Raw genomic sequence first — 12,319 nt, 5'->3', positions numbered from 1 at the left:
AAGCGCTTGGCCTCCCTCAATCCTGCTCTGCAACAACACAGAGATGGGAGGACACTAGGCTGAAGCCGGCAGTCCATTTCCCACAACCCTGTGTACAGTGAGGACAGACCTTCACTCCTTTGTACTGAGGCGTCTTATCTGTACTTGTAATTTCAAAATATGATAGAAGTGAATGTTTTGTCAAGAAACAAGTTGTGATCCAACATTTTTCGTTAACAGCTGGTAAGGTTAAACCTGCTGAACTACGAGATGAATCGAGAGGAGTTCGTGCAGACATACCATCCAATAAAGATACGTTTCCTACTACAGTAAGCACACCCCCAAACACTCCTGGTAAAGTGGCAGCAGTAAAGAGTAGTTCAAAGAAAGCAGCTGTTCCCTTCGCTGATGCTATCCTGCTCAGTAAGTATGCTCTGCATTGTGATTAAAAGAACACCTTGTTGCTTGAAAAGTTGTATCTTGATCAACTAAAAACCTAGTGGATAAAGACAACCCCCAGTGTAGCACTGAAACCATACAAAACTAAAGGGCTGCGATTTGATTCTCTGTCTATGCTGAGTTAGCTGATTCAGCCCAGGAAATAGTTAGGAATGACGAATGGTCCCTGGCCGAAAGAAAGGAAGCACAATTAGCCAGGTTTCCTGATCCGGATAACTTCCCCAGTTACCCCTGCTAAGTGGGTGGGGGCAAATATTGGACTCAACAGTAATGCACTCCATTGTCGAATAGCCCATGACTGCTCACTAGGCTTAAAACATCACGTGGTGAGGTACTGGAAAGGCTTCCAACATGCTTAGGGCCACAAAGTGTAGGTACACATACAGATATTCTGACACTGCTAACAATTGTTACTATTTCACTACAAGAGACAGAAGCAAAATAAAATGTCAAATTTCACATAGGTGGCAATCATAACCACATCTGTTATGAGCAGAAGTAACTACTTCTATTCATAACAATATTGCCTCATTTACAGTATCAGCCACATTACACATCTTGCAGTTATTACTGTTAATTCATTCATTTGTTTTCAACAGCTAGGGTTAGTTAATTTTAGTGTTCAGACAGTTTTGATACTACTTGCCACCTACAGCATGTTATCAACTTGTATCACAGAGGTAAGCTCTGTGCCTTCTCAGCCGCCTTTCCTATTGACCCTTCAATGAATCTGTTAGGGACTAATATATATTAGTAAAGAAAATCCAGAAAAGCAGTTATCATAGATCACACATCTTTGTGTGAATCTCCCAGCAGCATATTGTCTAATCTAAAGACAGGCTTTAGAATTCTGGTGCCTCAAAACCTGAAGCCAGTTGACATGTTGCCTCTGGGCGTTCATAATAGGTTTTCAACTTTTGATGGCGTAGACAGTTTCATTAGCATAAAAGTGCCAATCTAGTGATCACACATCCACAGTTTAACTTGACAGTCCCCATGTATTTCACATTACTGTTAATTACACGCCGTTAAATTGTGAAGTAGCATCTAACTGGTGACTGAGCATCTCAGCCAGCAACTAAAAATAAACAACAGGACTGTTTTTGAAAAGAAAAACTTCCATCCCCTATTTATAATGGGCTATAATGGGAATTGAGTGAATGGTTCAGGCCCTGATTACCACTGTAACCAGAATCGCAGTGGAGAAACCAACTTAAACAAAACCTATCTTTTAGCTAGGCTTCCAGAAGTTAGAATCACAAGTCACAACCTAGGAATTTCCCCCCCAACCCCATGTACTTGCTTCATTCAGACATAACAGAAAGAAGTCAGGAGCATCTGCTGTGCTTTATCTCAAATGATTTAAAAACAAGAATGATTTTACTTTAAGCATTTGAAAGTGTTCTTGTGCTCAGACTTCTATACTTTATCCAACAAAAAAGTTGTTTTCAGTAAGCTATTAAAAGCCCAGCTTTGGCAAGTGCCCAACTTAGTATTGGTATTTAGAGGACTGAAAGGCAAATAGCCATGATTTTTGCCCACAATATTCTCCCCTTGACATGCTCATAAAAAGGAACAGTATTGTAGTAAAAGGGTGAAATGGCGACTGTTTAGAGCTAATTCTGAAAGAGCAGTTTTCTTTCTTTTATATAATTGAACTGAAATTTATCCTGTCACTTCATACCTCATTTGTGTCATTATGCGTAAATTGAGGCTCTCTCTGTTATTATTCACGGCCATTATTTCATAGGCAGCGTTTGCTGCTGGTTGACACCCTTTTATATTGTTCTGGTGTGGATGGAGTGAGATGATGCTGATTTTGTTCCCCATCTACTCAAAATGAAGCCATAGCTATTTTAAGCAGTGCAGTTCACATATGGAAGACTTGTGTGAAACTCACAGCTTGAAAAACACAATAGAGTGTCACCAATTTATTAGCGTATTGGTGCTTCAAAATAAATGGTCGCTTTCTAAAACGATGTTATGTTGGTCCGAGGGAGTTCTCACCCACAGAGGACATTATCTCTCGGCTTCTCATCTGCCTATACAATTGCCCACTTAATGTCTTCTCGGCTGGTGAAGGAGGCTGTGTGAATTGGGCACTGTATCAAACTAGATTTGGTAAGGTTCAAGTTTTATATGTTTGGTTTATGTGAAAAAGTGGAAGAAACTGTTTGTTTTAGAGGCTTGTCAAGCTGGAGTCTTTTGGAAGTAATAATTGACATTTTCCATTCTTTATTCCTCAGCTTTGATCATTGTGTGCACAGTGGCAGGGATCTCTGGACTGATCATTGCTGGCATCTGCTGGTACAGGTAAGCCTTAAGTTGCTAATAGGGAAATGTGAAGAAACTTGAATTCAGAAATAATGGAATGGAATTTTATGATCCTGTAGTAGGATTGCACCTTTTCCCCAAGTTAAAACCAGGCAGTAGAAAGGATTAGGTCACGCTGAAGTGTGTCATCACTTGAGGATTTATAAGGACTGAACTATGAGGGAGACTGGAGAAACATGACCTTTTGAGTGGCAACTGAGAAATGAACTTAAAAGTTAAGATAGTTAAAGGATAGAGAGAAAGTAAATCTGGAGTACTACCTCACACTGAACCATGACAGTATAACACAGAGGGTCAAACTAGTAAAGGCAAATTTGGGATTGATTTCAGGAAATTTTTCAAATAGTGATTGCTGCATTGAATGGATTTCTGAATAGGGCGATTGAGGCAAATGCCCGGAAGTTCTTTAGGCATAATTGGATTGTATGATGGATGGAGTGAGCAAACTGTCAGACTTTCTGGTGGATGAGTTAAGATGGGTCAAAAGGCCTGACTCATCTTTGCCTCTTGAACTAATGCCTCTGCATTAGAGGACCAATGGTGTCCGGTTAACATTTTAGAAATTTCTGACATCTCGCTTAAAAACCATTGCTCAAAATTGAACTGGTGTCAGACCTATTCTGCAAATACAAGTTAGATAGAGCTGACATGGAGCCATGGGATGGTAGAATGCAGATGTTCCCAGCCAAAGCACTATGGGCAGATGTTGAGCTGAGGGTAAACATTTTTGGATAGAGAGAACCTGTATGTGTGTCATCCAGGACAATCACAATCTACTAGATGCCAGTTGGAAAACATACTGATGGATCTGTGGGTGTAGGTTGGCTATAGAAAATGCATGACAACATTTGGGGGTGGTGGGTGCGCGGAGAAGAAAATATCTGTGTATTTTGCCCTCAAAACAAACTTAGTTACAATTCTATAAGCATGTTTTGTGAAGTGTAACAATACACTGGGGGTTATAGATTTATAAGCATTTCCTTGGGATGTTGTTCCTTGGCTGCTATGTATAACAGACTATAGGAAACCAATGTTAAATATCCACCCAAGTTGCCATTCATCATGCAAGAGTCTAAGCTGCTATTCTCGATAGATTACTCAATAGTCGTATCTACGCTGGTGCACTTTCCAGCAGCCGTCGCTAGAGTGGCAATGGGTGGAAACAGATTCCTTTTAACACCACCCTTGCTTCTACTCTAATATAAAAGCAAAATACAGCAGATGCTGGAAATTTGAAATAAAAACAAGAAATGCTGGAACCACTCAGCAGGTCTGGCAGCATCTATGAAAAGAGAAGCGGAGTTAACGTTTCGGGTCAGTGACCCTTCTTCGGAACTAGCAAATATTAGAAATGTCAAAGGTTATAAGCAAGTGAGGTGGGGGTGGGGCAAGAAATAACAAAGGAGAAGGTGTAGATTGGACAAGGCCACATAGCTGACCAAGAGGTCATGGAGCAAAGGCAAACAATATGTTAATGGTGTGTTGAAAGACAAAGCATTAGTACAAATAGGGTGTTAACGGACTGAAGGTTGAACAGCAGCAAGTACAGACATGAAAAAAAACAGTGGGTAAGCAAACTGAACAAATTAAGATGAAATGAAATAAACATGAAAAATAACGTTGTAAAAAATAACTAAAAATAAAAGTAAAATGGGGGGCCCGTCATGCTCTGAAATGATTGAACTCAGTGTTCAGTCCGGCAGGCTGTAGTGTGCCTAATCAGTAAATGAGATGCTGTTCCTCGAGCTTGCGTTGATGTTCACTGGAACATTGCAGCAATCCCAGGACAGAGATGTGAGCTTGCTACTACTCCTCCCTGTCTCTCTGCTGCATTTGCTAACTCGGCATTTTCCTTTGCCAAATTGACATCATAAAACATAATCCAGACAAATAAAACAGTGTCTGTGTAGCTGTCTGTAAGCTAAACTTTTATTTGACTTTTTTTTAAACTCTAGATTACAGAAAGAAGTGAAGTTAACTCAGAAAGCAGACTATCCAGGATATGGTATAATTGGACCCAATGCCCAAACTGAGAAACCCCTGGTAAGTTCAGAAGGCGATGGTACTTAAATTAATATTTCATTCGTCCTCAGATCTCCATCTAGAATTGTAATCCTGACTCTTGTTTGTAAACTAGTTTGTGAAACTATTTCACCAATGGGGAAGTGGGAGCATAGCCGAACAAAACAAAGGCTGCAGCCTACTTTTCATACCTGACCAGCTGAAGAAAACAGAATTTTGTTATTAAAAATAAATTATGGGAGCACTGGGAGTGTATGTGGAGGCACACATATGTTAGCTTGACTCAGCTGATGGCACTGTCGCCACTGAGTCAGAAGTTTGTGCGTTTGGCTCCCAATCCCAGACATGGACATATAATGTAGGCTATGTTTCTAATGCAGTGCTGAGGGAGCACTGAATTATTTGAAATGGCATCCTTGAGGTGAGGCTTCAAACTTAGTTCCCATTTGCATGTTTCAGTGGTTGAGGCGGATGCTAAAGATCCCATGGCACTTTTTGAACAACAGTGAGTTCTCCCCAGTGTTACGGCTGATGTTTCTCCTTCATCCAACACCAGCAGTAACAGGTTGAGCAGGTTATTGCTGTTTATGGTACCCTGCTGTGTGTGAAGTGCCTGCCATGTTTGCCTACCTCACAGCGACTGTGCTTAAAAGTAATTAGATATATGAAAAGTGCTGTGGAACATCCTGAGAGATTTGATGAGGTGCAAGTTCTTTCTTTTGCAGTGATTCTTAACAAAAAAGAAAAAAAAAGAACCTTTTAAACAAGCATTCCTTCACCTGATACCCATGCAGCAGCCAAGTCAAATAGTGGAAAGTCACTGGCTATAATGGCGGTCATGTTTTTAGCTGCTGAAATCTTTAGAGTAAATTCCTTGCTTTTGTCTTGTGATAGGTTGACACCCAAATTTGGACTGTTTCAAGTCTCAACTTGGGGTCTGTATGTATTTTCTGAGCCCACATCCCTTAGTGTAACTTTATCTCATCAATTTGTAGTGAGCTGCACCAAAGCCGTACTGTCCACCATCACCAGCATGTGACGCCCACTTCAGCATTGGTTTCCTAATGTCCTAAATGGCAATATAAAAATGTAACCGGTATTCCAAAAGGACATTAAATTCAGCAACCTCAGCATGGGACTCTGAGAAGTGATGAGAATTTTTTTTCCTCAGCAAGTTATGATCTGGAATGCACAACCTGAAAGGGTGATGGAAGCAGATTCAGTAGCAACTTTCAAAAGAGAATTCGATATATACTTGAAAAAGAAAGCTTTTCATGTCTATTGGGAGATAGCAGGGGAGTAGGACTATTTAGATAGCTCTTTCAAAGTGCTTCCACTGGCCTTCTGTGCTATAAGATTCTGTGATTCCAGGCTCCTGCTAATTGCGATACAAATGTTTAGTGTGGCACCTTGTGTTGAGGGTACTCAATATTATATGAACATTCTCTTTTTAAAATTTATGCCTCTGTTTGAACAGAGTGGTGACAAGAAGCTGGCACAGAGTGCCCAGATGTACCACTACCAACATCAGAAGCAGCAGATGCTATCGATGGAGAAGTGAGTATTTAGAGCCACTAAATTAACTAGTCATACCGTGGACAAATAGGCTGGCAGGTTGCTTTGTGCTGTGCCAGTTCGAAGGTAGCATTGTTGACCACAAAACTGTTCTTAAGAACTGGGAGACTTATTTGGAATATTCCAGTCTCTGCTATTTCCTATGGAAGGATTCAGCAAACTGCTTAAGTACAAATCAAGAAGGGCATTTCATCCAAATGTCAAGCTTATGGGGAGGACGGCATTAGCAGAGCCCTGGGAGAGCTCTAACCAATAGGCAGGAGAAAGTGTAAAGTAGTGAGGGTAGAGGAATTTCAGAAGCAGAGCTTCTCTTTCCTTTAATATGTTGACTAGAATGCCCTATATGGGCTATATACATTAATGAGTCCCGATGGCTGTTCAGGAGCTGTACACCAGCACAGAGCTAATGTAAGTATTTCCACTGTTGATGCAGCTTTCTTACACAGCCAAACATAGTAGCATTTCAAAGTAGACCCCTTGTTATTCTCCTGCTGTCCCAGAGGATTTGTGTGGGTTCTCACCCATGGTTTTCCCTTCCCTTGAAGTCCATACTGATACCTGTTAACTTGTTCAAAAGGATGGGGATTCAAATGGAACTTGGCATGGGGCTTTATAGAACTGGGAAATTAGCTGGCTTAGGAATCTTGGTCATCCTTTCCTCTTTCTTTCAGTAGCACTGCTTCTCATCTGAGATGTCCCAATTAAAATGGGACAGTTGAGATATGAGAGTCTGGATCTCTACTGTACCCAAGGAACTTAGAGGGCAGGGGTAGTAGTGGGCGGGAGGGGGTGCTCATATTACTCTTTTTTTTTTTAAAAAACAGTTGCAAACAGAGGTCAGCAGAGCTGGACTATTGTCTTCTGTTCACCAGTGTATTTTGGTTATACAGAAATAAAGATGAATCCAAAGTAGCTGATTCAGCGACCGAATCCGAGGGAGAAAATGAAGACGGTGATTTCACAGTCTATGAATGCCCAGGACTGGCTCCAGTAAGTAACTAAGAAATTAGAATTTTAATACAAAATTAGGACTACGTATCACTAAGATGATCGATCACATAAGGCAAGCCCTGTTTTTTGTGACTTTAGATGAAGGTGTGTAAGTAACTCGTTGCAAAAATGCTGGTGGTGTTCTGTCATTCTGCATATACAGCACAGGAGGTAATCTCAAATTTTTACTCCATCAGCCTGTGGGGCGGGGCTAGAATTTAGGTGTTGCTAGCAACAAGTCCCAAATCATTTATCTTGTATTTATTTTGATGACATAAAGCTATTAATTCTCAAATAGGGCCTGCTCAAGTGGGTGTAAAAGATCCAATGACATTTGGATAAGAACAGGAAGCATTCCTTGTGACGTGGCCAACATGCTGCCCGCGACTCTAAACATATTTTTTGATGACTCATTTGCTGTTTGTGGGACCTTGCTGTGCACCAACTGACTTACGCATTTGCCTACATAACAGTGACTGCAGTTCAAAAGTAATCCTTTTGATTATTTTTTAAATACTATTTGACATCCTGAGGCTATAATAAAGTGCTATTTGAATGCAGGTTCATGTCTTTATCACTGCCAGTCATCCTGACTGAGGGGAAAAGCTTGTAATTATATTGTTGTCTTGATTTCAGGACATCTCAAAGCTCTTTGTAGACAATGAAGTAATTTTTTTGAAGAGTGGTCACTGTTGTGATATAGGAAATGCAATTTGCACACAGCAAGGTCCCAAAATCAGTAATGTGATGGTGATAATTTTTTCTTGGTTGAAGGATAAATATTGGTTAGGACATTGGAGGGAACTCTCCTGCTCTTCAAAACAGTGCCATGGAATATGTCCGGATGAGAGTGCGGATGTGACCTCGGTTTAATGTCCCATCCGAAGGAAGCGCAGCACTCCCTCAGTAATGTTCTGGAGCATCAGTCTAGATTTTGTGCTCAAGTCCCTGGAGTGGGACTTGAACCCCCAACTCAAAGACGAGAGTGCTACTGATCTATAACTGACACTGACACCGACTTGCACGTATGTCAGGCAATGACTATCAGATCTGCTATGATGCCTTTTGCTGTTGAGTAGATCACCAATGCCATTCTGTCAACACAATGGCCCTTGTGTGAGGAACCCAAGAGTGATCAGACTCTTTCTCAATAAGAGCATATGCCTTCAGAAGATGAGGGAGAGTGAGGAGAATTGACAGAAAAGGGATGGGGGTGGGAAAGCACCTTCAATGAAGGGTTAAATTTGACTTAATTCTGTATTTGTTCCTGATGAGTTTTCAAAATTTAAGGGTACATGAATTGTCATTGAGATTTGAACAAGTTTTACTGCAGTTTCAGTCACTGCACTGTTATTACTTGTAAGTAAAGTACTGGGAGGACAATGCAACAGGAGGGAGCTCCACCAGGCTTTTCATATGTTAATACCCTTCACAGCTCGGCAAAGAGAGCAGATATTAGCCATATTATTACATCTTTACAGGCCCATTAACGTGTAGTCGTCTTTAGGCAGCGGAGCCTGTGAATCAACAACTAGTTCCTGTCAGATTCAGACCCATTCACAGCTCTCTTTTGCTTACATTCTGAAGACTGAACCTTTTCAGGTAGGCAGCAGAGTCTGAATGGGAATGGCCACCAGGCAGGTCTCAATAGCACACCCATTTCCTTTGGATTTTCCTGCTGTGTCTCACAACTCAGCTTTTCTTTTTCTCTTGTCACAGACAGGGGAGATGGAGGTCAAGAATCCACTTTTTGATGATTCGTCTCTACATCATCCATCCCCCAGTAACTAGGCAACCTGGTATCTCTCTGGACTATAGACTTCAAGAAGGGAGAATTATCTGCAGTTACAAGAGAACGTTCAATTGTGCACCAAAGGACAGTCTGCATCTCCAGTGGTCTCTTTCATTCTGTTTCTGACTATTGAGGGAGTTCATCCCCTACCCGTTTCTCAACTCTGGTGGTATAGTACATTCTGTAATGGTCCTTGACTCCAAGTCCCACCCTACTGCCTCAAACACACACATTTTTAGCTTTTTTGAGCTGACTTCCTGGGCAGTTTAAGAGGAGGTTACAGTGCATTTCTTGGTTCTCTGTGATCTACTTGCTTCTGAAAGACATGCCATGTATGACAGAATGGATAGTGGTTGGAAGGAAAGGTATTAAAAAGGTTACCATTGAATGCTGTTGCCATTCTGTGATTTGCACGCAGCCTATTTTGTATGGGGCATGCGTGCCGCAGACAAACCTGGTACAGGTTTGCCCATACAGCCAATTTAGGAGTAGCTTTCCCCATCCTTCTGGTTGTGGTGTGGTGTGATGCATTTCTCAATCTGACCAGAAAATAAACATTGAAAGTGTGTGACGCTGACAGAAAGCTACCATGAAGTGGGGTTTACTGTGCTTCATTTGAAACGTGGTCAGCTGCAGTTGCTAAGTGCAACAGCATCATTAGAGGGAAAGTGTTGCTATTTCATTTTCAAACTGTAATCTGTTAAGAGTATTCACAGCAACAGCAGTGTAAAAGCTCAGATGCCATTGATTTTTCCACTGCAATAGCCCAACATGGGCTATTACAAATATTTTAAGTGTCAGAATGTTGTGAGCCAGCAGCTTTCTTGAGTTTTGACAAAAATAACTCAATGGGACGTAAGGATGAGAGAAAAACACTTGACCCACTGAAGCTCATCCTTCGAATACGCTTTTACCTGTCCCAGCCAAGCATTCATTTTGAGCATCCCTAATTTTGGAATAACATAACGAAGTTATAAAGTTTCCAAATTACTTCCCTAAATCATTTGACTGCCCATTAAAACTGAAGCAGCATTTAAAATGCAAAGGCTTTGATTTTGGATTAAAGTAAAGTCATGGTGGGATTGACAGAGGATGATGAAGCAGGTACTTGAACTGACCGCACACCCCAACCTCCTCGAGTTATGTCTGTCACGTTGTAACCAGTAACTGAGTGCCAGCTCTTTATTGCCACCAGTATAGGATGGGTACTAGTCTATTACTGTAGAGAGGAGCTATTGTTTGCCAACCTTGCAGCCCTCTTTCTTATTCCCACCCATTCCCTGTCCTACAGAGTGCAACATTTTTCCCTCACTAGAGCTATGCCTGAATTATACAGAACATTTACCCATGGGTTGAATGACTGACACAACCGTATGTACTGATAATTATACCAGGCAGTCCCTAGTTTAATCAGAAGTGTCACCACCATCAGAGCTGCATGTTGTACTCTGTGACTAGTGGTGAGAATTAAGTTTGTCAGGCTGACAGTGTTTATGGTAGTATTAGCAACCCAAAAATTGAGAGCTCAAATCCCAGCACAAGTTATGAAATTGAATTCAATCAATCTGCTAACTTGTGTGGTAAGAGCCAGAAATAAAATGATGGATTGTTGTAAAAACTCAGCCTGCCTCTTCTACCTGCTCCACCCTATGTGTTACTCTAGACCACAGTACATGGTTGACTCTTAATGCCCTCGGAAGTAGGCGAACAAACCACACATTCGAGCAAGTATCACGCTAACCGCCACCCCATGGCAACTGTGGGAAGTGAGGTTGGGGGGGAGGGGGAGGGGGCAGGTGAACAACAAATGTGGTCTTGCCAGCATCATAAGTACAAGTTTTTTTTTTTTAAGTCAACCTACCTCCAGGTTAGTGCTTGTTAACCAATTTGAACAGTGTATGATATAGATTTGTCGGAGCTGTAGAGACACACTCACCTCCCCCGCCCAAATCTCCCAACTGGAGTTTTATACCTGGAAGTGGGGCATCCCTGAAGTGGATATACATTGAACCTCAATTGTGCAGCATCAGGTGAAATGGTCTTTGTTTCTCAAACTGGGGAAAGGAGAACTTTGTATAAAGTGATATAAATGCCTTGGTAACCATATGATTTTCTTGTGTAAATGTAATATAATATAAAACTTGCTGAGGGAGATGTTAACAAAAAGGGAAATAAAGGTTGTATCTAGATTGTATAATTTGGTTGGAACAGATTTTAATCTAAGAACAGTTATGCAGTAATTTATGTGCAAGTTATAGAAATTAGCTGAGCACTTAGATGATTTTGTTTATGGGCCTCACCTAAGATGTTTTATTCCTAAGATTTTATTTTAAAGAGCTTTATTTTAAAGGGACCTCATTTATAATGCTGCACTTGTTGGTAATGTTTTAATATTGAATGCTGTAGCAGTGAGCTAACTTCAGGTTATTTTATGTTCTGCAAACCTTATACAGGCTCCACAATGCACAGAGCCCACTGGTCCCATTGCAAGAGCCAGTATAACCCCACTGTTTCAGTCAGAATGCAGTACATTGTTTCTCACGATTACAGGAGCCCATCTGTGATCCAGAGTTGGACTTACTCACTGTATTTATTTATTCTAATCTTGCTGGAAAAGTCAGTTTAATCCTGAACAAGTGGTTTAAACTGTATTAACTGGTTACCTGTCACACGACTACTTTTTTTGTGGAATTGAAAAATATTGGACATTCTATGCTGTGTCCATTCAATGACATAAAATTGAAACAGAAAATGATGGATCAGCATCTGAGGGGGAAAAGTGGGGCTCACACCTGGAATGTTCACAGAATTATATAGTACAGAAGGAGGTCATTTGGCCAATTGTGCCTGTGCTGGCTCTTTGAAGGAGCTATCCAATTAATCCCACCTGCTCTTTCCCCATAGCCCTACAATTTTTTCCAAATGTTAACCTCTTCCCTGCAGTGTTCAGATGGTGTTGACACATTTGAATGTAACCAAATCCACAAATGAACTGCTGATTGAAGCTGGTGGCCAGGAAAACAGTAATGCACCGCACACTTCAGTATTTATGCAGCATTTCAACGTTTGAAACACTAAGCGCAGAAGAAGCAGTAGTTGTAGTTTTCAGAATCTCCACAGCGACTTTGCAGAAACAGTTGCCAATTACACAAATATTAAAACTATCTA

The 12,319-nt window shown here is 41.0% G+C and overlaps 1 protein-coding gene across 1 annotated transcript in view; it reads left to right on the top strand.

The window, feature by feature from the left end:
- The window catches only part of LOC137347475 (neural proliferation differentiation and control protein 1-like), a 253,442-nt gene extending 242,782 nt beyond the window's left edge, over positions 1-10,660 (top strand). The window contains exons 5-10 of the mRNA XM_068011921.1: positions 220-402; positions 2,685-2,751; positions 4,728-4,815; positions 6,272-6,351; positions 7,260-7,359; positions 9,079-10,660. Of these exons, the coding sequence (XP_067868022.1) occupies positions 220-402; positions 2,685-2,751; positions 4,728-4,815; positions 6,272-6,351; positions 7,260-7,359; positions 9,079-9,150 (590 nt within the window). The 3' untranslated portion in view covers positions 9,151-10,660. The remainder of the gene's footprint in view (positions 1-219; positions 403-2,684; positions 2,752-4,727; positions 4,816-6,271; positions 6,352-7,259; positions 7,360-9,078) is intronic.
- The last annotated feature ends 1,659 nt before the right edge of the window (positions 10,661-12,319 follow it).

This window comes from Heterodontus francisci, chromosome 32 (assembly GCF_036365525.1).
Source record: "Heterodontus francisci isolate sHetFra1 chromosome 32, sHetFra1.hap1, whole genome shotgun sequence".
NCBI lineage: Eukaryota > Metazoa > Chordata > Chondrichthyes > Heterodontiformes > Heterodontidae > Heterodontus > Heterodontus francisci.
This window is presented reverse-complemented; position numbering and strand designations above follow the sequence as displayed.